Source organism: Pleurodeles waltl, chromosome 2_1 (assembly GCF_031143425.1).
Source record: "Pleurodeles waltl isolate 20211129_DDA chromosome 2_1, aPleWal1.hap1.20221129, whole genome shotgun sequence".
Classification (NCBI taxonomy): Eukaryota; Metazoa; Chordata; class Amphibia; order Caudata; family Salamandridae; genus Pleurodeles; species Pleurodeles waltl.
The window spans coordinates 185,354,458-185,378,674 of record NC_090438.1 but is presented as its reverse complement, the minus strand read 5'-3'; the positions used below and the strand labels follow the sequence as shown (position 1 = coordinate 185,378,674).

Sequence of the window (24,217 nt, the reverse complement as noted above, 5' to 3'; positions counted from 1 at the left end):
CCTGGCTCCGGCGCCGGTATATGGCGGGGGCCTTTATTCCTTCCCGATTACTGGAACAACGTTACGTGTATGGGATGCGGTTGCTTGCCGTCTAGGGCCGACTTCCTTTCCGTCCCCTATGACCCCCATAGGCGCGAACCCGGACTTTGAGCCTGGACTTCGTCTGGAGGGCCTGAGACGTTGGTATAAAGGGGGCTGTAGGAGAGTAGGGAGTCTTTTTGATGAACAAGGGGTGTTGTCCTTCGATCAGATGCGTGAGGCCTACAGCCTAGAGGAGGCGGATAGATTGATGTATTATCAAGTTCGACACTGGGCTCTCTTTCCGGCGAACAGAGCTCTGATAGACAGGCCTCTTACGCCATTTGAGAAATGGCTGTTCCTAAAGAAGGATGATAAGAGAATCATCTCGTAGCTTTATCGCCTATTGCAAGGGGGAGGCCGTCCACCTAAGTCAAAAGGACAATTGCGATGGGAGGGGGGACTGGAGAGAGAACTCTCAGATGAGGAATGGGATAGCATATTCTATAGAGTACACCACACAGCATACAATGCAGCCGGAACGGAGACATCATATAAAGTCGCCTCATATTGGTATTACACTTCAGCGAGGGTGCATGCATGGAACCGTGATAAGTCGGATCTTTGCTGGAGGGGGTGTGGAGCTACGGGTATGCTTATGCATTTGTTTTGGCACTGCCCCAAGCTACATCGCTATTGGGAAAGCATACTAGATGATATTGATGCAGCGTTCCAAGTTAAAATCCCGAGACTTCCATCGTACATCTTACTGGGGTTGCCTAATTCCCTTACTTTTCCTTTACCGTCCTTAAAAGGGAGACAGATGGCTTTAGCACTTAACGCAGCGCTGCAATTAATCCTAGCTCTCTGGGGTACAGACAGAGTCACGACGCGTATCTCATGGCTCCAGAAGCTGTGGTTTATCTTGGCCATGGAGAAAATCACGCTGGCCTCTCAGCAGCGGGCAGGAGACTTGGGCAAATTGTGGAAGCCGTTCCTTCGGATTCTCTCAGCAGATTTACTAAGCTGACATGCCCGTTATACCTGAGAGTCTTGAGTCTGATTTGAATTCCTGGTTAGAAGGCTGGGGAGGAGGTCGGATGAGGTAGATGAGCCTGGATGATGCAATGGGTCGAGATGAGGAGTGATAGGATGATGACTTGGTTTCTCGGAGGGAGGCATAGTTGAAATGTTTATGTTTGTATGTTTATGTGTTCTCATCTGCGGGACTGGTACCTCGGAGGATTATTGGGCAACGCTGATGGACACATGACTCTGCACTGAAAGACTGGCTGGTTGGTCTTGCGGGGTGTGATCCTCGGACTACGAGAGAGATTTCTGTGTGAAGATTTGGGATTGCTATTGTGCTGATATCTTGCATATATGTCCCTCGATGAGCTATGTACGTTTATTTTTTGCCCTTTAAACACAATAAACAGATTTGATCCTGAAAGAAGGTTTTATCCTCAGCCAGTGTCTATACCCCCTCTTCCTCAACTCCACAGGGAGATGCTCAACTACTTTCTACATTTCCTCCTGCTGTAACTCATCATAACACGAGAGCAGCCCGACAGGCGTCTATACACCCGTGGGTAACCGTCTCAATGGCCACCCTCTTTACTGTAAGATCCAACTTTCTGCTTTCTTTATCAGGCAACAGTGCATCACTATTTCCCATGCAGAGGCCCTTTTCCGGGCAGTATTGGGCATAAGAGAATCTAGGGCAGCATGGTCCTGTATGTAGACAGCGTCACCTGCATGTTATCACCCTTGCTTTACAGGCTGAGTCACCGGGGGAATACATCATAGTCATATCAAAGTTCATCTGTAGGCCAGACTCAAAAAACATATCACAGGGTTCAGAAGGATTAAAGGGGATACCTGGATCCAAAAAGGACATGGGGATGCCTAAGATGACTGTGGCAAAGGCATCAGGAGTGGTGTCAGTGAGTTGAGCAATGGAATTGGTAGACAAGGAACATAGAGGTGAGGGCTAGTGCCCCTTTCTCCAGGTCTCTTCAACATCGTACCTGGTGGGGGGGGGGGGGGGGGAGGGGTCTTCCATGCAGGATCCTCCTTGAAGGCAAGCCTCCTCTTACAAGGCATAGTCTCTGCCAGCTTCGGCAAAGGTGGTTTAGCAAAAATGTTCCCAGTGACTGGATGAATGAAGAGGCCATTCTGCCTCCCATCAAGCCCCTTTTAGAGCTGCTTGAAATCCTCAGAGCTGACTGTAGATGGTGCTTTTGGCATCAATGGAGTCATTGGAAACGACAGAGAACTTGTCAATAGCCTTCGAGTGGTGGCGAGATTGATCTACCATTGTGGGTCATATAAGCTTGATGCCTGAGATGGATCGACACCCTCGGAAGGGTCCTTCTTCGGATCCAAAGTCTTCTCACAATGCCAAATGTGGTCCGAAGGCGGCAGAGGCACTAGAGGTGGCAGTCTTGTGCATTGAGCTTGACGCCTGCCTCCAATGGGAGCGGTGTTCTGCCTCTGCAAGGGGTCTCTTGAGATGCTTCGAGTGAGAGTGACAGCCAAGCGTACTTACGCTTCTAGGTATGGTCTTTATTCGATGACCACTGGTCTTGGTTCACAGAAGGGCTACCTTTTTCATCCTCCATTTGAAAGTACTGGAGGAGGTGGCCTCATGGCTGGATGTGGATCCTATCTTTTCTCCACACCAAAGGTGTTTTGTTTGCTGAAAATATCTGGGGTATTGGCGGACAACTGTTGATGCATCTTGAGGTGCATCACCTCTCCATTCGGTAATATAAGGTCTTTCTGGAGGGGAAGGCAAGACACGATTTTCAGGAGGAGTTGATGTAGTTCAAGGAGAGACAATTTACAGACCAAATGATGGTTTGAGTGTGGGTGCTTGGCATGGCACTGGGCAGTTCGGGAGGGGCATCTATTCCATCATCCTTTAATGATCAACATTCTTTGATGCCAAAGCTCAATAAAGGGGACGTGCAGCCCTCAAATGGCCAAACCATAGAGCCTCATCTATACATATCCAAGCCTGATGGCGGAGAAAAATCTATTTAACAAGGAGTTAGTGCCAATGCGCACCATCAACTGGGGGAGGATTCACAGCCTATCCCATAATGTAGACTACTTTGAAGCTAAATAACCTGCAAGTGTCTGACCCCACTACTAAAGATGCAGAGCATGAATATCTAACAACCACACATACTACGAGCATATGATACACACTGGTTCCTTAAAGATAATATATGCGTACATGCCCTTGTTTCCTGCATCAAGTTGTAAAGGCCTCCTTTTAATTATGTAAAAGGGATTTTAAAAAAACTAAATCCTAACATCCGCTATGAAAATACTACACATTTGTAATGGGCGGATAACTAATTCTGACAAAAATAATTTTAAAAACTTTTGCTTGTGATTATACTATTTGTCCATACTTTTTGGTTTATTGCATTGCATGCCTAAATATAAACAGCTGTGTTTAGCAAGGAGTTAATTATCATTGCTAAACATCTGCTGCACACCTCTCACTAGTCAATTTCACACATAACATTCCCTTGTTGGTCAACTGTCTATCTTAAAAGATCAGCTACTAAAAGGATTCAGGAACTGAGGGAAACTTGCACTGCACATCCCATTTCCCTGTGGTTAAAGGCAGCCGACAACTATAAATATCTTTGTACAGACAAGTTGGACAGCTTACAGCATGGCACAGAGAGCACAAGGTTCTCAGGCTGGAGGGGCGGAAATCCACTGAGAGATGAACTGAGCGCACCTTAGATAATTTTTAGAGAGGGAAACTGGAACAGAAGAAAAGGTGGGCACATGACTACCTTTGTATACACAAAGGCATACACAACTGGCCCATACCAGTTAACTCTTTGGGTGGAAACCAAACAAGAGATTTAGTTTGGTTTGCTCAGGAGCTGACACCAATGACAAACTAATTTTACTTTTAAAACCCTCTGCATCACTCACTCTTAGAAGAGAACTACTTTATAGATATGAGTATAAGTTTTTTCTGTAGGTTTCCCTGAAGGAATTCTGCCTCCCAGAGTAATTGAAAGATTTGTTTCTGGTGCCGTGGACCTCAACTAGAGATATGGAGAGCATTCCTGTAACTTGAACCGATGCTGTGGTGCTCACAAATCCTTTCTTGAAAGTTTGTATACTATTGTTTTATCCCACATGGCATTTTCGATTGGAAAGTTTGAGGCTACAGCGAGACTGCAGAAAAGAACAGTCATCTTCAGCTATAGCTTCCAACCTTGTCCTCTCACCATTTTAACTTTTTTTTTCTTTTTTTTTTTAAACTTCAAAGGTAAACCATTTGGCCTCAACAAACCACCAATTCCACCCAAGCATGCTCAAACACAAGTGAGCCATTAAGGTTGGTTATATTGTGCTTTAAAGCACCACGAAGACTGGCATTTTGATTTTGACTTCTCACTGCTTGCTATAGTGATGTTTCTGGCATTAAAAAAAACAACATTCCTACGCCTATTTTCTTCATTTTTGTCATTTTACTCAATTCATTGTTTTCTGTTTTACCTTCATTAGTTTGGGAATTGTAAGCTCTTTAACAGCATTGCTTTGGTCGTGTTGCATGCGTAACACTTGTTCCCTGAGGAAATTCTCCCTACTTGTGCTGAATTACAAGGATGAGCGAGGTATTCCTCATAGAAACCACTTTCCATGTTAGGAGTCAGTCAGATTGACTGGTATTGTGAAAACTCACACACAACTCATATCAGGAGTCTGACCTCTCATCCCTTGTCTTAACAATCGAGCTCCCTACAAATAACTACATTTTCCAACTGACTACACCTTTACACTACTAGGGCCCATGGAATTACATTTCTGCATTTGGAGCACAACTTGCAGGGTGGGCTTAAGCAATCGTGTAGCAGCACAGGCCGAAAAAGTTAAGTTACATTTAAAATACCAGATGCACTACTCGGCTCCTATTAATGAGTATTATACATTTTTCCTCAGCTGCTTTTTTTATAAACATAAAAATGAAATGTTTGGTCTATCCGAAACCAAAAGGCTAACAATCTTAAAGGCTGTATTTTGAATAAGAAGCTGCAGCTGTCTGTAGTCTTAAAAGTGACATTTATGCTTATAATGTAAGTTACTTAATATCTGTCAGGAGATAGCTAGAAACAACATTTTTACTGCATCTATTTAATTAGCAGAGCAAAAGATGTGTTCGATTTTTTTTTTTATCTATAATAAAGATGTTGCATAAGCGTGTAAAAATCGTAGAAGTATAAATTAGTGGCCTAACCTTCTCTCGCTAGCTGAGCGTCCTGTGGTTCAGGGGAAGAGACGTTTTCCAAACCTCATTATCACTAGATGGGGTGGCCAGCAAACAATTATCAAAGCTTTCTCTGACAAAATCAAACCACTTCAAAGGCACAAAACTGATTATGTGACACGTATTCCCTGTGAGAGGAAGGAGCATTGCCTGTATACAGGATCATTAATAACAATGGGATAAGAGCAGGTATGTCAAGAAGTGTGATTTTTCAATGATGTGTGAGACAGAGTGGCTTGGCTTAGTGAGACGAGATTGGTACTGTGGAATTTGTTTTTGTTTTCACATTACAGCATCTTTGTTAGACAAGAATTGGGCCAAACTGTAGTCAAGCTAAAGCAGGAAAAGTGCAAGAGCATTTGAAAACTAAGAGACTGGTTGGCTCAGTTTCAAGAAGGAGTTAAGCACTGGCTTCTAATGTTCCTGTTTATGCACTTATTCTTAGATGGGAAAATGACATGATGGTCTGTAATCCAGATATTAACTGCTGGATGCTAACAGAGAATAGATATCTTACAAACAATATGTGCCCCTTTACCCACACTAGATGGCATGCTTCTCCACAGGTGTGCTCATCCAGAGCTCTTGGAGACTCGGTGCTCTACTACTTGTATTCTGTGGTGGGTCTTAACATTGTTTTGTTAAAAGTTTACTGGGGCAGCCCTTTTGCATCATGCCTCTATGTCATGTTGCTCCTTGACTCTAGAGGGTGAAAGATCATCAAACACTGTTTGTTCTTCTGCCAGTTCTATCCTTTGTCTCCTGGTATAAAGGAGACAAGAGCCACTGTGGAAGTTTCAGCCAGAGAGTGAAAAGAATGCATGCTTCCTCCTGGATTCCTACTCACTTTGAACTTTGGTTGTAGGGATGTTTAAGTTTATGGAAATAATTCTGGTTACTGAACAAGACAAAGGTGCTTGAATCTATAGTTGCTGCATGGCACTGGATATGACAGCCTGGGATCAGTAACTGGTAGCACAGTCTACAGATATGTCAATGTTCTGTGGGGCACTGACTTGTTGTATAGCTAAACGGGCCATATTTCAGGTTTTCAATGCAACAGGCAAAGCCTTACAGCACCTAAAATGTCTTATGATATACAAACTCGATTGATCATACTTCTGATGAGTCAAACTTCATTTGTAGGAGAAACAGGAATGCTTCCTGTTGTGCATCTTCATTATAGTCATCAGGTTCAACACAGTCAGAATAGCACCAAAGAGCACCTCAATGTCAAACAGGCCTGCACAAACCTGACCTTCTGAGATACGGAATTATTTTATTTTTATGGGTCTTACTCATTGTGACTTTCCCAGCCCACATCCGGGCTTTAATGGTTCTTGAGTATACTTGCCAGTACTGCATGACCATTTACGTAAACACTTCTATTTTACCCTACACATGAGTTTATTGTATGCAATGCCATTCATTTTGTATTTAGTAGCATGGACCTACATTGTAGCTCTTAGTAGAGGAGTTGATGGTGCACACCTGTATAATTTGGATAATAGTAATAATGCATCCTTTATCTCACGTAACTTTAGATTCCGGAGGTATTGTTGTATTACTTATGGCCCACTGCCAGTCACCATCTCATCCCCATTGTTTGGAGGAATATTACTGGACTATACCAATTATGGACTTGACAGTGGTACAGTGCACATGGTAAGCAAACCATCATTTCTTTGATTTAGATTTTATGGGCTCTCCTAATTAGGTTTTATGTATATCTCCATAACACATGTTCGACCCCTCACTGATCAGTAACATTTTGATGATGTACGTACCATATGCAGGGCCTAGGGCAGTGGTTAGATGTACTCCAACCATTTGGCATAATAAATCTATTATTTGCTATCCAGTTTTTTTACCAACTTAACTGCGCTCAAGTTTGTTTTCTATCATGTAAGAGTGAAGAAAAACGTTTTATCACTGTTCATTTTTTGTTAAGGCCACTGGTGCATAACTTCTTCACCATCTCTGATTGGCTGGCTTCTAACCCTCCATTGCTCACTTTTAGGAAAGTATTTTTTTCCTTTCTGCTTAAGCCTTCATGAGAGTGCACTTGTTTTAAAGCTTGTTCTTTTCTTTTTCTTTTTTGGCCATGCCTTTCAACAGTTCCATAAGGTATTGCCTAAGCCAACCGGTCCCAAAGGTGAAACCTACTGGTCTTGCCAATGTTTTTTTTCTTTTTTTTAAATACATAATGTGTTAATTTATTTACTTAGGGAATGCTTAAGCCATTATCGGATCCTTTGTCTATGGAAAGTTTGCTTTGATGTGGTTTTTATTATTTTGTTAGAGAATGCTTGTTTTGTTTTATGGACATGAGGGAACGTTTGTTTTCCTGTGGGTTTCTTTTTGTTAGTGAAATATTAGCCGTTTTGCTTGTGTTTATGTAGGTAAGAAAGCATTACGATTTTTTTAATTTTTTTATTTTAGGTCAATTTAAGGCTTGATTTTTTGTTTGTTCTTTTTGTCGTTTTTATTTGGTTGCATTTTTTTTAATTTTATTTTTTTAAGTTTTTGGATTTTAGTCATGACACTTTCAGAGGGAACATTATACTCTGTCCTTTTCATTTCCTATACTTTGCACCTTATTATTTCATTACCTTGGTTTATTTGTGGTATATGAGTATTTTATTGGGTAGTGAGGGCCAATACCATTTTAATATAGGGGTCCGCATACATCTATGGGAATTGGGAAGGACAGAATCAAGAGCCTGCTCAGGCACTGGCCTAATGCAGTCAACTCCAGGGATCATTGTTTACCCTATGATTACTGATTCAAACCCCAGCAGGTTCTCTCAGACTTTCTTCCTCCTGTCGATCAATAAAAGGAATACCAATTAGTAGGATAATTAATATTTTACTTACTTGTAACAACAGTTTTCTATCCTGAAGCTATTCTGGCTTCACATGCTGTTAATTTTGCCACTTCTCCTCTAACTGGAGGGGCTGGTGGTCCTAATCCACCAGGGCAGTGATGCAAGCAGCGCTACCCTGGGGATTACGAGTCCCTTCTCCGTCGGCGACTACATGATGTAGCACCGTCATGTAAAGACTAGTGGAGACAGGGTAGAAGGGCCCCCATTGGGTGCACCCTACGCACCATTATGAGCCAGCGTCAATGTTGTGGGCTGTTTCCCTCTGGGAAAGCGGGAGCACTGGCGGTAACCTGACCGCGGGACTTCAGCGGACGGCCTTTTCCATCTGCCGAAGTAGTAATTAAGGCCTTAGTCTTTGAAAAGTGAGGGGATGAATGCTCCAAGTTCTCTTTGAATCCCAATGTGTACATTGATTTCATCACCTATATTGAATTGGCATTCTTTGACCAATCATGCCTTCACCACCATTCATCTAGGCAGGGGTACATGTGTACACCCCCTTCTTTTGCCTCAATGGACACCCAACACCTCTAGACACTTGGGTGCTGCGTTTATTCCAAAAGGTAATCCTCTGAATTTATATTGAGAGTGTCCTATTACAAACCACAGGCATTTTCTGTGCTTCTTGTTCATGAGGGATATACAAGGAGTTATCTATCAGATCTATTGTCACCATATAATCTTCCCTTTGAAGCACCGGAATCATTTCCTGCAATGCCGTAATTTTGAACTTGACAAAGTTGTTTAGGTGCCTTAGATCTAATATCAGGACCTGCTTTGCCATCAAAACGCAGAGAGAATACATTCTGTTTTACACCTATGCTTTTTTGATTTGAGGTTGGGGATGATCTTTTCAACAGCTGTGCCTTATAATGTTTAGGTCCCTCTTGTCAGAAGCAATTCTCTGCCATTCCTGGAGAAATCCTCCTCCTCCTACTGGTGTTGATTGTTGGGGGCAGCTTGAGAATGAGTCATGGAGTACCTTTTTTTTTTTTTTTTTTTTAGCTACGGACAATGTAAAGGAGCTAGCTGGCACATTATTTTTTATAGCTGTAGGATCCTTCCTTGAGGCCTTGTATTTTTTCTCAACTCTTGGAGTGGTTGCCTTTCAGGAGAATTGCTCTGCCAAATCCTTGTCCCCGCTCTCTAATGCTTTGAAGCATGGGTAGGAGCAGTTTTTTTTTCTTTTGTGATGGGCTAAGGGTGTCCGGCAAGAAGCCAGGTCCCAGCTTGTTCCTCTTAACTGCACCTGAATTAATGAGGGAACCAACAACTGGATAGTACAGGAACAGCTGCATATAAAAAAAATGCATTGCTCCAACTTTATCAACTTCGAAATAAACTCACCTACAGAACCTTTGAAAGCTATCAATTAAGTGATCACACGTATAACGAAATCAGAATGTAGATGACTCTCAAACTCAATGTAGTAACCTTCCATAAATTTTTTTAATGGGAAAGACTGAAAATATCCAACTAGATTTCAAACAGGAAATCTCAGACACCACTACTGAAGTGCAACTGTTGACTAGCGGACCAAGTTCAAACAATGTCATTTGCTTTAGGGAGACTTCCACTGAAGAAGCTCTAGAGCTGCTTGGCAAACTTCTGCAGGCAACACTGATGGTCTGGTATTAACAAACACAAATCAGGAAACAGCCAGGACCACTTCTCATCTTAGATATAGCCAATTTGTTTAACCAGTTGTTAAATCAATTCAAAGTGCCAGCGATCTGGAACACTGCAATGATAACACAACTCTTAAAAGACAGATCTCTCAACTGAGGGCCCAAACATTATCTGTCCAATATCGCAGTTACCATATTTAGGAAATATCCTGTATCTTTTACAGAGACAAAGAAGACATTCCGCTATCTACAAGTAGTGTTCAGACCATGCCAAGGAGTAGTTACATCAGTTTTGGATGACCTCTGTAGATTAGCAGAACCACATCATTTAGCAAGGCAAGAGTCTCCTCCACCTGGCATAGTCAAAGAACAGTAATCCATGTATTTGCCCACTTCTGCAGATCCTGGCAGGTCACTGGAATATGGAGAAACAAGCAGTTATTCTGCTGGAAGTTCCCAGGCAAAGATTTTGCTCCTTATAATATTTTAGCAGAGGTCCACTTAGATATGCACAACAGCTCTTCCATTCCCCTCAGCAGAAATCCTTACAATAGATAAAATGCTTCATGTACCAGACCTCTGCTTCTGTAGAATGTCACAGGAATGGCAAAATGCACAATTATCTTTTCCACCACAAACAGGCCCAGGCCAAGGACACAAGGAACAGACTTACTACCAACCTACAGCTGTTAAACTGATGGAAAATAAACACAAAAAAGCTGATTATTTTATGTATCACCTTGTTTCCTCCCATTATAGGTCATGTTTAAAACTCCTGTGTTTTGACTGTTTTGTTTAATTGGTTTTTACTTTAATGTAATTGTGTTCCTGTAGCGAATTGCTCTCCTTAAATGAAGTCTATCATTTGCGTAATAGAATTCCCTTTTAAAGAAATGATAAATAAAAGGAAACTGATACAAATAAGCGTGCCATTTAGTACTTTAAAAGCTGCCACATTTCTCACAAGCTGGCAAGACTCACAGACATCCAGTACACAAAGGCTGATTCAACCTGCACTCCGTCACCTCCACAGGTCAAAAATCCATACACAAAATGTTTTTAAAATGAAGAAAGAAAAAATCATCAAGTAGCAGAATATCAGGTGATGGAATCTCCATAAAAACTTCATTCCATGGAAGCAATTGGGTCTGCTTTACTTTATTATAGCTGTGGCAAAGAAGTGAACCAACTTATTTCAAGCAGAGATATAAGGCATGGCACTGGACAGCACTTGTGCATGCCAAATTAAGCGTCCCACACCCCTTACACCAACTTTGAGTTATGAATGAAAACGACTGTCATTTTAAAGAACGCATGCCTTGCTTCGTATTAATATGTGGAACAGTTCTCCCACAAAGAGAAACCCTGTGTAGTCTAAGTAAATGTTAACTTTTCCACAGATTCGAGCGTCTTAAATGGAGAAAACATCAGGTGACTTTTGAAGTGCAAGGTAAAGGAAATTATACGAATTCCAGAGTCCCTTTAAGAGTTTAAAAAATATATGCAGAAACTGAAATTCCTTGCTTGGCTCGAATGCTGATATAATGCTACAAATATCTTAAGGACCACACAACAAACAGTGTTTTCCTTTTACTTACCCCAGATCGCTGGGTGAATTAAATGCAATATTTTGTGGCTCTGCTGTGCTGACATCACTGCTGGACTGACTGGGTTTTAAATTACTGTCCCTGCTGGAAGCAGGAGGCTCTTTCTTTTTCCTCTTGCCAAAAAACTTCTTAAAAGTCTGAAATTTTGACTTTTTCTTTCCTAAACGTTGAAGGGAAAAAAAGGCAGTAATTAGTAATTAAATCACATTTTATACATAGACTGCACTGTTCTACTTTGTTCCTGCAGTGGACCTGCAACTGGGTATGCCAGGCGCAGACCAGGTCAGTGAGCCCTGTCACAAAGAAAGTGCTACCCACAGCACATGATGCATGTCTGCCTGCAATTCTAAGGGGAACAAAGATCCCCCTACAGGCAAGTGCTGTAAGTGCACCCACCTCCAAGGGATTGCTTTTATGTAGTGCACAAACAATGCGCCTTCACGTGGCCTCTTTTCCTTGGAGTTCACACACGTAACACACTGCAGTCATAGAGGAAAAGTATTTCTTCATTTGCTTGGGGCCATGTACCCAGGCAAATGAGGGACCACCCCTGAGAACACGCTGATGCATTCTGTATTACAGGTGGGCTGCACAAGTATCTACGGCCCCTTCTGTAATACCAGTAAAAAGGGGGTGCACACGCCCCCTGGACATTTAGGATAATACAGCACACATGTTGCATGTAATGTATAAACTCATCCTTAATTTACAGTGAAATGTTACAATATAGTTTTTAGTTTGTGTGCAAGATTTGTTAGGCCCAGATGCTGTATGGAAAATAAAAGACATGGAAGGGATACTGGGTGACAGGTAAGGAAGGCTCAGGTTGTAGAGCGGGGTGGAGTCCACAAATTATCAGAGTCCCTAAGCAATGGGAGAACAGCCTAAAAAAAATATAAATTTTCCTTAAAATTACTTAAACATCAGTACAGTGAGCCTCTGAGGCTAAACTGAGTCTAAATTGTAATATGTCTTTGTTTCATGAATTGGAGTGCTTTAACAGTGTTCAACACAAGCTTCTACAGATTATAGATGGAGGGCGGAGAGAGGGCCGCATAGGGAGCTCCCGTCATGCTCCGTGGCTAGTTACTGACGGCGTTCCAGAGAAGCGGCGATGGCGCACTGTTGTGAGGAGATGTGTAGCTAAGAATACAGCTCCACCAGTCTTTCGGAGCTCTTGAGGCCTGTTAGACGAGCCGTGTTGGAAACCACCCAAAACACTCAACAGTCTGAGAGAGAATGGGAGACAGTAACTGTTTGCAGCTTCTCAGCTTTCTACCTGTTCACCACCCAATGTTATGACGGTGACTTACGATTTCCCTCTCCCTTTCACGGATTTGGCCTTCCCTGCTCTCTGGCTTTGATTCACTGTGGCGCCTCAGCACTACTGAGCTTGTGGAGGTGGACTACAAAACGAGCGTCTGACTTTGGATGAGTGGCAATTAATAGAATTAATGAGTACTCATCCGAGATATATAAAATACAATAAACTGGAAAAAGCGTGCCGTAAAGACATTTCAGTGACGTATGTGAATTGCTACCTCATTTATTAGGTCAAACATAGCAGCATACAAGCACTGACTTTCTGACCTGTTGTAATGTATTTGTGGGGTTTAATCACGCCCACCACTTTGAGTCGGTCCTAGGCTTGCCTTTCCAAAATCTCTTGATGTAATTGGTAAATGCTTTACATTTGTCCTGCCTTGGGGCGGTTTTGGTACTGCCTTGCAGACTGACTCCGTTACATTGAAAATTGCATGACTGCCAATATGATTCAGCATGGACGAACGTCTTTTTCCTTTTGTCTCTCCCCTTCACTCTCTATGGCGGCCAGGGCGCTCACAGCGCAAACTCGATTTCTTTTTACTAGGATCGGCGTACAGTTTGGCAGTCACCCTGTGTCTGAATTCATCCTGTGATGTCTACATTCTATGCATGCTTATCATGGATAACACATGGTTTTGCCCTCCCCATTCGGAGATGCCTCCATTTTTTGTAATATAGGGTACATCTTGCATTGAGCTACAGGTGGGCGAGGCCACATTGTCTCTCTCACTGCCCTGAGTGATAATGTGTCTGCCTGGAGTATTTCTTAAAACTGCCCCGTCACGAGCCACATCTGAAATTGGGCCTCTTTTGAGTTTTATTTGACAAATTATGGCTGCAGCAGGTTTTCTTTTTTTGCTGTAAAGCACAACTCGAGTAGCGCCACCCCCCTGAGCAGCATGGATTCAAATAAATAAATAGCCATTAATTATCCCTCACGCTACCTTCGTAGCAAGCAAATGCCAGTTTAGCATGCAGGAGAAAGTGAAAACGGCTTTACAAGCACCACCTATTTTTTTTCCAAGAAACCCTGTCGACCCACCACCTTTCTGACTGATCTCAACGTGGCCGACGTCTAAGGTGAAGGACTTTAGTCTACTCTGTTTTCGTTCATAACCTAAAGTTAATGCATCACGCTTTGTCCAGGTGCAGACACTGTGCACATTGACTGTACAGGCCCTGGCTAGAGGCATACACATTGAATAGTCCAACAGAGAGCGGCCAAGCTCATATTTGAGATGGATCGGTGCCGAGTTTCTGATCCCTGGAAGTTGTAGTTTGCACACAGCAGTTCTCCAGGGAGGGGTCACTGGGCCACGACTCGTTCACGTGTTTCACAGGCGCACAGGCCTTCTTCTCTCTCCTGGGAAAAGCTGTGTCTTCGGCAGCATCAGAAACCTATACCTGAAATATATGTATATCTTCGGTTTCATGTGCCGGCGCTGACTCCCTAGGGTAGTGTGTGCTGTAGCAGAATGAATTAATAAAAAATATGATATACGCATGCACACAAGTGTTACATGCCGTTCTATGAAGATGCACGTATATATGTGTATCTACCCCATACATAGAAAGCCTTCTATATTGTAACATTGATGTGTGGGATTAAAGACGGCATGACTAGTGCAAAATGTCTTACAAAGCACATATTGGCACGTTAGCAGCACATCAGTGCAGGTGACGCTTTCCTTGTCTCAGAGGTAAGGAAGCGCGTGACCTACACGGTTAAAAAGGTTGGGTTAGTCACTAGCACCTTGCCACCCATGTGGCTTCACCAATTGTCCACTTGCATGGGATCTTTACACAGGATTTCATGGGTCTGGACTTGTCGGATGTGCATACATACATTAATGCCTACATGCACATATAAATTAATATAACGTACATGTATGTATATACATGCCTATACACAAGTGAGAAAACATACACCTGCATGTAAAATACACTTGCATGTAAAAGTATATATATGGAAAATGTCACTTACCCAGTGTACATCTGTTCGTGGCATGTTCCGCTGCAGATTCACATGCTATGCATAATCTGCCATCTAGTGTTGGTCTCGGAGTGTTACAAGTTGTTTTTCTTTGAAGAAGTGTTTTCGAGTCACGGGATCGAGTGACTCCTCCTCTTCGGCTCCATTGCGCATGGGCATCGACTCCATGTTAGGTTGTTTTCCCGCAGAGGGTAAGGTAGGAGTGAGAGAGTATAAAGGAAATAGATGTCCATGCAAATGGAATACATATATATATATATATATATATATATATATATACACACACACACACACACACAAGTGAATGTTGAACTTAAACGGTTACAGGCTACTGGGGAGGAGGGAGGGTGCATGTAAATCTGCAGCGCAACGAACAGATGTACACTGGGTAAGTGACATTTTCCGTTCGATGGCATGTGTAGCTGCAGATACACATGCTATGCATAGACTACAAAGCAGTTTTTCCTCCCATAAAAGCAGTGGTTAGCCTGTAGGAGTTGAAGTTGTTTGAAATAATATTCTTAGTACAGCCTGGCCTACTGTGGCTTGCTGCGTTGCTAACACATCTACACAGTAATGCTTGGTAAATGTATGTGGTGTTGTCCAAGTAGCTGTGTACAAATTTCAGCCATTGGTATATTTCCTAAGAAAGCCATTGTAGCCCTTTTTTCCTTGTGGAATGTGCTTTAGGTGTAACTAAGAGTTGCCTTTTAGCTTTAAGGTAACATGTTTTGATGCATTTTACTATCCATCTTGCTAAACCTTGTTTTGAAATGGGGTTACCAGAGTTCATCCATAGAGCATTGCCCTTGGATAGGGGATGTGGGTACCTGGATGCGAAGTTTGGCATTTTGCGTTTTCGCTGGTGGCGAATAGATCTGTCTGGTGTTCCCCAATGTTAAAAGTATAGTTGAAGCACTTGAGGGTGAATCTCCCACTTGTGTATTGTGCTACCAGGTGAATTATGTTGTGGATTGCCCATTGCCAAATTTGTTGGGCTAGGAGAGAGAGTTGGGATGAATGGGTCCCTCCTTGTTTGTTTAGGTAATACATTGTCATGTTGTCTGTTTTGATAAGGATATTCTTGTGACCGAGAAGAGACTGAGAAGCTTTGAGTGCTAGGAATACAGCTAGCAACTCTATGTGTAACGGTTTGTGTTTGGCGTCCCATTGTCCTTGAACGTTGTGATTGTGGAGGTGTGCCCCCCAGCCAATCATTGATGCATCTGTTGTAGGTATGGTCTGAGGCACGGGGTCTTGAAGTGGCCGCCCTTTGTTTAGGTATGTGGAATTCCACCACTGAAGGAACATGCATGTTTGGCGGTCTATCAACACTAGATTGTGAAGTTGACCCTGTGCCTGTGACCATTGCTGTGCAAGGCACCTTTGTAAAGACCGAATGTTTAGTCTTGCATGTGGGACAATGGCGATAGAAGATGCCATCATGCCCAATAATTTCATGACTAATTTGACAGTGTGCTGTTGGGCTGGCTGTATTTGTGGCAATATATTGCGAAATGCTTGTATTCTTTGTGGACTTGGGCTTGCAAGCGTTGTTTGCGTATTTAGTGTTGCCCCTAAATACTGTTGAATTTGCGCAGGTTGTAGGTGTGATTTTTGGTAGTTTATGTTAGTTGGGTTTGTATTACATAATGTGTATGGTTTTGACACTGTGTATGACTGTTGGATTTTATTAGCGAATCGTCCAGATATGGGAAGACATGAATGTGTTGCCTTCTTAGGTAGGCTGCAACTACTGCCAGGCATTTTGTGAATACTCTGGGAGCTGTTGTTATTCTGAAGGGTAACACTTTGAACCGATAATGCTTTCCTTGAATCACAAACCTGAGATATTTCCTGTGTGCTGGATGGATGGGTATGTGAAAATACGCATCTTTGAGGTCTAATGTTGCCATGAAATCGTGTTGTTGAAGTAGTGGGACAACATCCTGTAGTGTTACCATTTGAAAGTGTTCTGACAGGATGTAAAGATTGAGGGTTCTGAGATCTAATATTGGCCTTAAGGTTCCGTCCTTTTTGGGAATAAGGAAATACAGTGAGTAAACTCCTGTTCCTAGTTGATTTTGTGGCACTGGCTCTATTGCTTGTTTGAGCAGTAGAGATTTTACTTCCTCTTGCAACAGGTCGATATGTTGTGAGGAGAGGTTGTGTGGTTTTGGAGGAATATTTGAGTTTGTGCCAATTCTATGCAATAGCCATTGTGGATAATTGATAATACCCAGCTGTCTGTGGTAATGGGTAGCCAATTGTTGTGGAACCTTTGCAGTCTTCCTCCCACAGGTGAGGTATGAATTGGGAAGGGATGGATTAAGTCATTGTTTTGCCTGTTGTGAGACTTATTTTGCTGACTGATATTTTCCCCTGCTTCTGGGGTACTGGCCTCTGTAAGTGCTTTCGAAACCACCTCTTTGATATTGTGGTTGGTAGGCCGACTTTGTTTGTGAGGTGGATGCCTCAGGTGTTTGGGTTCTAAATCCACCTCTGTATTGGGGCTTACAAAAGGATCCTGTGTTGTGTAGTATACAAAGCACCCATGGCTTTAGCTGTGTCTGAATCTTTTTTCATTTTTTCAATAGCCGTGTCCACCTCTGGGCCAAAAAGCGGTTTTTGGTTAAACAGCATATTGAGGACAGCATGTTGTATTTCAGGCTTAAATTCTGAAGACCTAAGCCATGCGTGTCTTCTTATGGTGACAGCAGTGTTGATGGTTCTAGCTGCTGTATCTAGGGCTGACCTGATCTGATTGTTTGTGATAGCTTGCCCTTCCTCAGCTATTTGTTGTGCCCTTTTCTGTTGTTCCTTGGGGAGATGTTGTATTATGTCTTTCATCTCATCCCAGTGGGCCCTATCGTATCTAGCCAACAATGACTAGTTGGCTGTCCTCCACTCGTTGGCTGCCTGAGATTCCACCCTTTTGCCCGCAGCATCAAACTTTCTACTCTCCTTGTCTGGTGCGGGTGCATCCCCTGATGACTGCAAGTTTGCTCTTTTCCTGGCTGCGCTTACCACTACAAAGTCCGGAGGCAATTGTTGTGTGAAAAAGGCAGGATCAGAGGGAGATGGCCTATATTTTTTCTCCACCCTAGGAGTAATTATTCTAGTCTTAACTGGCTATTTGAATATTTGGTCAGCATGCTTTAACATGCCGGGGAGCATGGGAAGCGACTGATAAGTTGCATGTGCAGAGGAGAGTGTATTAAATGCAAAGGAAGTAATCCTCTAATGGCTCATGGTGGCATTGTGATAGGATGCCGCCCTAGCTATGACCTGAGTGTAGCCTGTGCTATCCTCTAGTGGTGATGGCTTAGAGGGATAGCAGTCTGGGTTATCTGGAATGGGATCTGGATCATAAAGATCCCATGGATCCACATTGTCCTGCTGTGAATCAAATGAATGTGCTGGTGATTGCACAGGTGTGGGACTAGTAGGGGGAGAGATAAGCAAATGAGGAGAGTGAGGAGGAGACTGAGGAGGAGAAAATTGAGGAGGTGGAGGTTTCTCTTTGGTTTTTGGCACTTTAGCTAATGGCTGAGCAGTGTCCAATTCTTCCTAAAAGGCTAATTTCCTCTTAGGCTTTAGAGAAGGTGATGTTATAATTCTGACAGTGTCTTTGTGGATGTGAATCCTGGCTTGCCTTTCATCTATTGCCTCCATTTGTGAGAGTTCCTCAGTCAGTTTATGGCTTTCTTTGAGTGCTTGTGAAGGTTCATGTTCCTCCGTAAAAATTGGCCTTTTCGGCTCAGAAGCTGTTTTTTTCGGTATCAAAAGACTCGGGGTGGATGATGGCCTCGGCTCCGAAAACAATTTTCGAGGTTTCGACTCGAAGGATGGATGCTTAGTGGACTCAGAGACAGAGCCTCGGCTCGAGTCAGATGGCTAGGGTGGCGTGGCCTTTTCGGTGCAGACGTTGTGGGTTGGTCACCGAAGGTCTTTTTACAGGTCAAGCCATGGCCTTCCGGCAGTAGCGTTCCCAAGGCCTTATGTTTGAGCTTGGCTGTGACAGGGGCAGGCGTACTCACGTGCTGTCCTGCCGTGACCAGTCTGTCCTCCTCAGACTCCTGCTCGGGGTCGGACCCTCGAATGGAGACAGCAGTGTGCATGATCTCCTTTTCTTCCACATCAAGACATTCGGTGCTCTTGGTTGCCATCTCGAGTCTCCGGGCTCTACTGTCTCAGAGCGTTTTCTTGGAACGGAAGGATCTGCAGGCCTCGCAATTTTCTTCCCAATGGTATGGGAAAGGCAGAGATTACAGATGAGATGTTGGTCTGTGTAGGGAAATTTTGCGTGGCACCAAGGACAAAAGCAGAATGGGGTACGGTCCATGAGGCTTCCACGCGGTCGGCCAGACCTGGCCCGAGTTGGGAGCACACGCCCCAAAGGGAGAGTAGAGATGTTTAACCCAACGATACCGAAGTGTCGATAGAGGATGGTACGCGATCAAAACAATACTGATGAAAATAAGAATTTTCAAGCTTTCCCGAATCGAACTATCGGAGCGAATGGAAACACGTCCGAACCCGATGGCGGAAAGAACACAATCTAACATGGAGTCGATGTCCATGCGCAATGGAGCCGAAGAGGAGGAGTCACTTGATCCCGTGACTCAAAAACACTTCTTCAAAGAAAAACAACTTGTAACACTCCGAGCCCAACACTAGATGGAAGACTATGCAAAGCATGCGTATCTGCAGCTACACATGCCATCAAACATATATATACACACACACACACACACACACGCATGTGCACATACATTTGCACTTCTACGTAGAAACAAGTATACCCATACATTCATAGATGCACCCAAACTCTTGTAAAACACATCGAACATACAGATATACACATATACAAACATATTATTCACACAAACATTGCTACATACAGGTAAACATACGTAAATGCATCTGTATCTAGATATATACAATTGAATATATAAGGGTAGGTAATCAGGATGCCAGTGGACCAACATCAGTTGGTAGAAGGCAAGTTTAATAGGCTGCGGGAATGTAGGGAGTACAGCAGCCACGTGAAACCCCTGCGTACATGCCTGACACCCCGTATGTCTCTTTGTTTATTATGCCCTGCTTCCTGTTCGCATGTAGTCCATGCACGACAGGTGTGAAACCAATATCAAGCAATAGCAAAAGACATGGGAAGATGAACATTGGACAAAAGCATATCAGAATGAAATATTACAATTTAACAACACATGTAACAAGCATAAATGGTCACACCAATAAAAAGACACTAAATATGGTTAATGAAACCATCTAACATACTTCAATGCCACTCTTCCTGAAATTCTAAAGGGCATGGCAGGTTATACCCATACCGTGCAGGTATTTATTACAGATAGCTGCCACCTGGCCTGGAAATGCTTGGTTCAAGTATTGTTTTTTGCATGTAACTCTACGTTTGCAGCCTTGTCAGATCATTAACCCCCAAACCCACTATTCCCACGGACAACCTATTTGCTGGGACCGGCGGTCGGCAAGTTCATTTGTGATACCCAGAACAAAGGTGCAGGTGAAATGGTTTTGACTTACTGAACCCTTTTTAAAATACACAGCATAGTATGGTGTTTGCTACACTACACTGCTCAGGAAGCATTTCTGAAATGTTGCTTACAGAAAAACATAAAATGGAAGTGCTTTAGTTATATGCAGGGCCACTGGAATTATGTAGCACGAAAGGACCAAATTATGAGACCGGGTTGACCAATTTATGTGGGAAAAAAAGTCCAATTATGCATTTACAACACCAATAGCTCTAACTCTTGCAAATGTGAGACCAACTGCATTGCAAATGCCTGTTTATATATGTGCCTCTGGCTGCAGTAATCTGTTCGAGTGTACAAACTAAGTGCGGGAAGGCAAACAGAGGATGGGGACAGGAGAATGTAAATCTTTCATACGGACATTGCTTTGCTGCCTTTAGTACCTGCACACCCCAGCGAGGGTAGCATTAGGCTTGCCGCTGGGTACGCCTAGGCTTAGGATTGCCATCGAAGCGCTCGTGTAGGCGCGGGTGCGGCTTGTGATATCCAAAGTAATGCCTGGAGAAGCGGCATATGGTATAAGATGCACACCACTATGATGAAGAGGATTTCGTGTGACTCTCAGTTTAAGTTACGCACCTCAGCCAAAACCTTATGTAATCTGAACTGTAAATGTCTGAACTTGCAAGACAAGGAAACAGGGTCTGCTGCACAGATCATTTCCGCCTCTATGGCACCCACCCCCGAACAATGCCTTTATCCTCTAGATACGAGGCAGAAAAAAATGAGGCACTAATAGGTGGTGAGGGGACAAATGAGTTTAAGAGTTCAGAAGAATCTACAGGCTTCCGCAGACTCTGCTCCCACCTGTAAATGGAACCCATCAAATGTCGATCCTATGTCCAGTGGCAGCCGGGAAGGTGATGAAGGTAGAGGGGAAGCACATGTGAATCACCCCCTAGGAACTATGTGTCGTCAGACATATCCACTATTCGTTTGGCTGGGCATAAGGAACCTGCAGTTGGGAATGAATACACATTATCCGCTATGAAGTGCAGGACTATTTTTCAGTCAACATTACTCCTGCCATAGTTCTTTTGCTGGATGCAGAAAAGGCTTTTGACCTCGTGGTCTGAGAAACTCTATTTGGCATCTTAGCCAAATTTGGAATGCCTTCCCACATCACGGGGTTGGTTCATAGGATGTATCTGAATACTGAAGCAAATATAATAAATGCCTCAGAGGTGGGTAAATTATGAGTTTGTCGAGGGACCCGGCAGGGGTGCCCTCTGTTGCCGATTTCGGTTGCTTTTTTTATTGAGCCATTGGTGATCACAATTAGGCACAATACAGATATTCGACCTCCCACTGCTCAGATGGGGAAGATTAAATTATACGCTGATGATATCATGCTGATTCTTGACAGCAACAAAAGCTCACAGGAAGAAGCTTTCAAGACTTTCTCACAATTTGAGCAGGTGAGGGGCTATAAAATCAATAAGAAAAAATCTGAAATTAATCTACGCAGGTGTAGCTTGGATAGATTACTTCCTGAAATAGTGTCCTGTGTAAACGCCCAACCAAAAAGATGTCTGGGGATTAGGTATTCTCCAAAGACTGAGGATTTATATGATCTTAATTTTGCCCCTATGCTTTTTGAAGTACAGGCGAACACAGTTGACCCCACCAAAGGGGAATGGGTGATCAGCAAATAAGAAAAAAGTAGCAGCTTTTTTGCGCTACGATTACGATGGGGGGGGGTGAGAGGGGTGGGGGGGAAATCAAGAGATTTCATCAAATCTCGGGGCAAATTTATGGAAGAAGTCTTGGGGTGATTAAAGAGGTTGATTGTTTGCTAGGGTAATGGTATTTAGGTTTACTGTTGATATTAAGACATGTGATACCTTATCGCTGTTTTGGTGACGTTTTACGTGATGAAATATGATTTCTTAATATATTATTGCAGGTGTATGAATGTCATGTTGCGATTTTGTTTTTGTGCAAATTTGGATCTCAATAAAAAAAAAAAAAGATTATAGATGAGGGGTGAGCTGAAGGAAGAAATGAATAGGTGGCTCAACCTTCCAGCTAACTACCTAATTCCCCTCTTTCATACAAGATGACATACATTTGTTACACTGTGTTGTGTGTGCCTTACTGCATACAGAAGTTCAAGCAGAAAGGCAATCCTGTAGGGAACAATAGACATCTGTCCCTGCACCTGCTTTCGCAAAGCACCTTCTTCATGACCTTTGTCCTTTAAACGGACATATGTAACAATTTCACAAAATGTGGTGCATAGGTAGGAGTGGGCCGTGGATGCAGCGACCTGTGTCCCCTTTTGGTGAAAGCAGCGGTAATCAAAGGGGAAGCTCTAGAGCCAGTATACCAGTGTACCTTTCAGTCTCCTAATGGTTACAGCCTTCCTAGGGCTGCTGGTAACCAATCAGACATTACAAGCTTTTATCTGGCCCCAGTGAGAGACAAAGCCAATAGGATTCAGCAATCTTCAGAGCCGCTTGCAAATCTAAAGACAGAGCTCTACCTTGAGACTTGCAATGTCGATGTAGCACTTGGTACTGAGGTTTGCACCACAGATCTTAACATGTACCACGTCTGGTCAATTTAATTTCAAAGTCTCAATGCAGTGCCCCTATATACCAAAGAAATGCAATGTAAAAATGGATATATTTTACGTATTTATTAACAGTGAAAAACGCTTCCATCAAAAATGTTGTACGTAGGCAGGGATGACAGTAAATGAATGGTTGTTACATACTTGAAGAAAAAATTGTTTCACTCCTGATGACTTGTGCCTGCAAGTGAATTTGCTTGGTGAAGCAAAACACAAACGAAGAACTGATCCAATCACAGGTGAGGGGGAACACGAAAGGGGCATCAATTGATAACATGTTTTTTGAGTTGTATTCAAAATATGCAATATTAATAATATGTAGAACAATTAAACTAAACTTAATTTCACATGTGTATTTTAAGATGGAGCTAATGTAGTTGAAACAACTTTGCTAGGACATGTTAAAGTGTGTTTTCCTGGCTTACACTAACGAGACCTCTGTTCTAAAATGGATGTCTCATTATGCTCTCTCTCGGTTTATAATTCTTCGATATTTAATTAAGCAAGATCTGCATTTATTTATTCCTGAATTACCCTATTCTCAAAGAAAGCCTGTTAGAGGGAACTCTGTTATACTTTTCCAAGGACCTTCCAACTGCATCCAGTATTAATAATTAATATTCTCGCAACTTTTGACAGACTTAGCATCTGTTTGGAACGGGTAACTAATTGGATGGAGTCTAGCTGCCTTAAGTTAAATGGGGACAAGACAGAGGTAACGGTGACCAGAAACAATTCAACTCTCTGGGACAAATTCCTATGGGCCCCGTATTTGGGGGAGTGTCCCCCTTTAAAGTCATAGGTACAAGGCCTTGGTGACATCCTAGGCAAGGATCTAATGATGGTCTCTGCCTTCTGAGGTCTCTCTGGAAGACACTCAAATGGCTTCCCAAGGACTGTCAGAAAACAGTGGTTCAAGGACTGATACTCTCCCAGCTTGACTACTGCAATTCACTCTACTTGGGCAGCCTTCTTACGTTATCAGAAAGCTGCAGATTGCCCAGAACACTGTTGGGATTGTCCAAAACTCAATCAGCCATTGCAGCCATGATGCAACTTCATTGTCTGTCAATAAAAGAAAGAATAAGATTCAAAGCCCTGATTATTGCCCACAAGATAAAGCACTCCCAGGGCCCACATATCCTTTAACATTTTGTCACTCCACACATTGCTTATAGAAACTTAAGATCAACAATCTTTCTTTGTTGACTGCTCCCAAAGTTAGAAGGGAGGGAGGGAGAGGGGCTTTAGAGTCGGTCCTTTGGTTATCTTGTCTCAAAACACTGAAATAACCT

The 24,217-nt window shown here is 42.9% G+C and overlaps 1 protein-coding gene across 8 annotated transcripts in view; it reads right to left on the bottom strand.

Annotated features, from left to right (window-relative positions):
- KIAA1210 (KIAA1210 ortholog) overlaps positions 1–24,217 on the bottom strand; it is a 487,569-nt gene that overhangs the window by 180,657 nt on the left and 282,695 nt on the right. For all 8 annotated transcript variants that reach the window (XM_069212338.1, XM_069212340.1, XM_069212353.1 and 5 more), the window contains one exon: positions 11,441–11,609. In XM_069212338.1, coding sequence (XP_069068439.1) covers positions 11,441–11,609 — 169 coding nt within the window. The remainder of the gene's footprint in view (positions 1–11,440; positions 11,610–24,217) is intronic.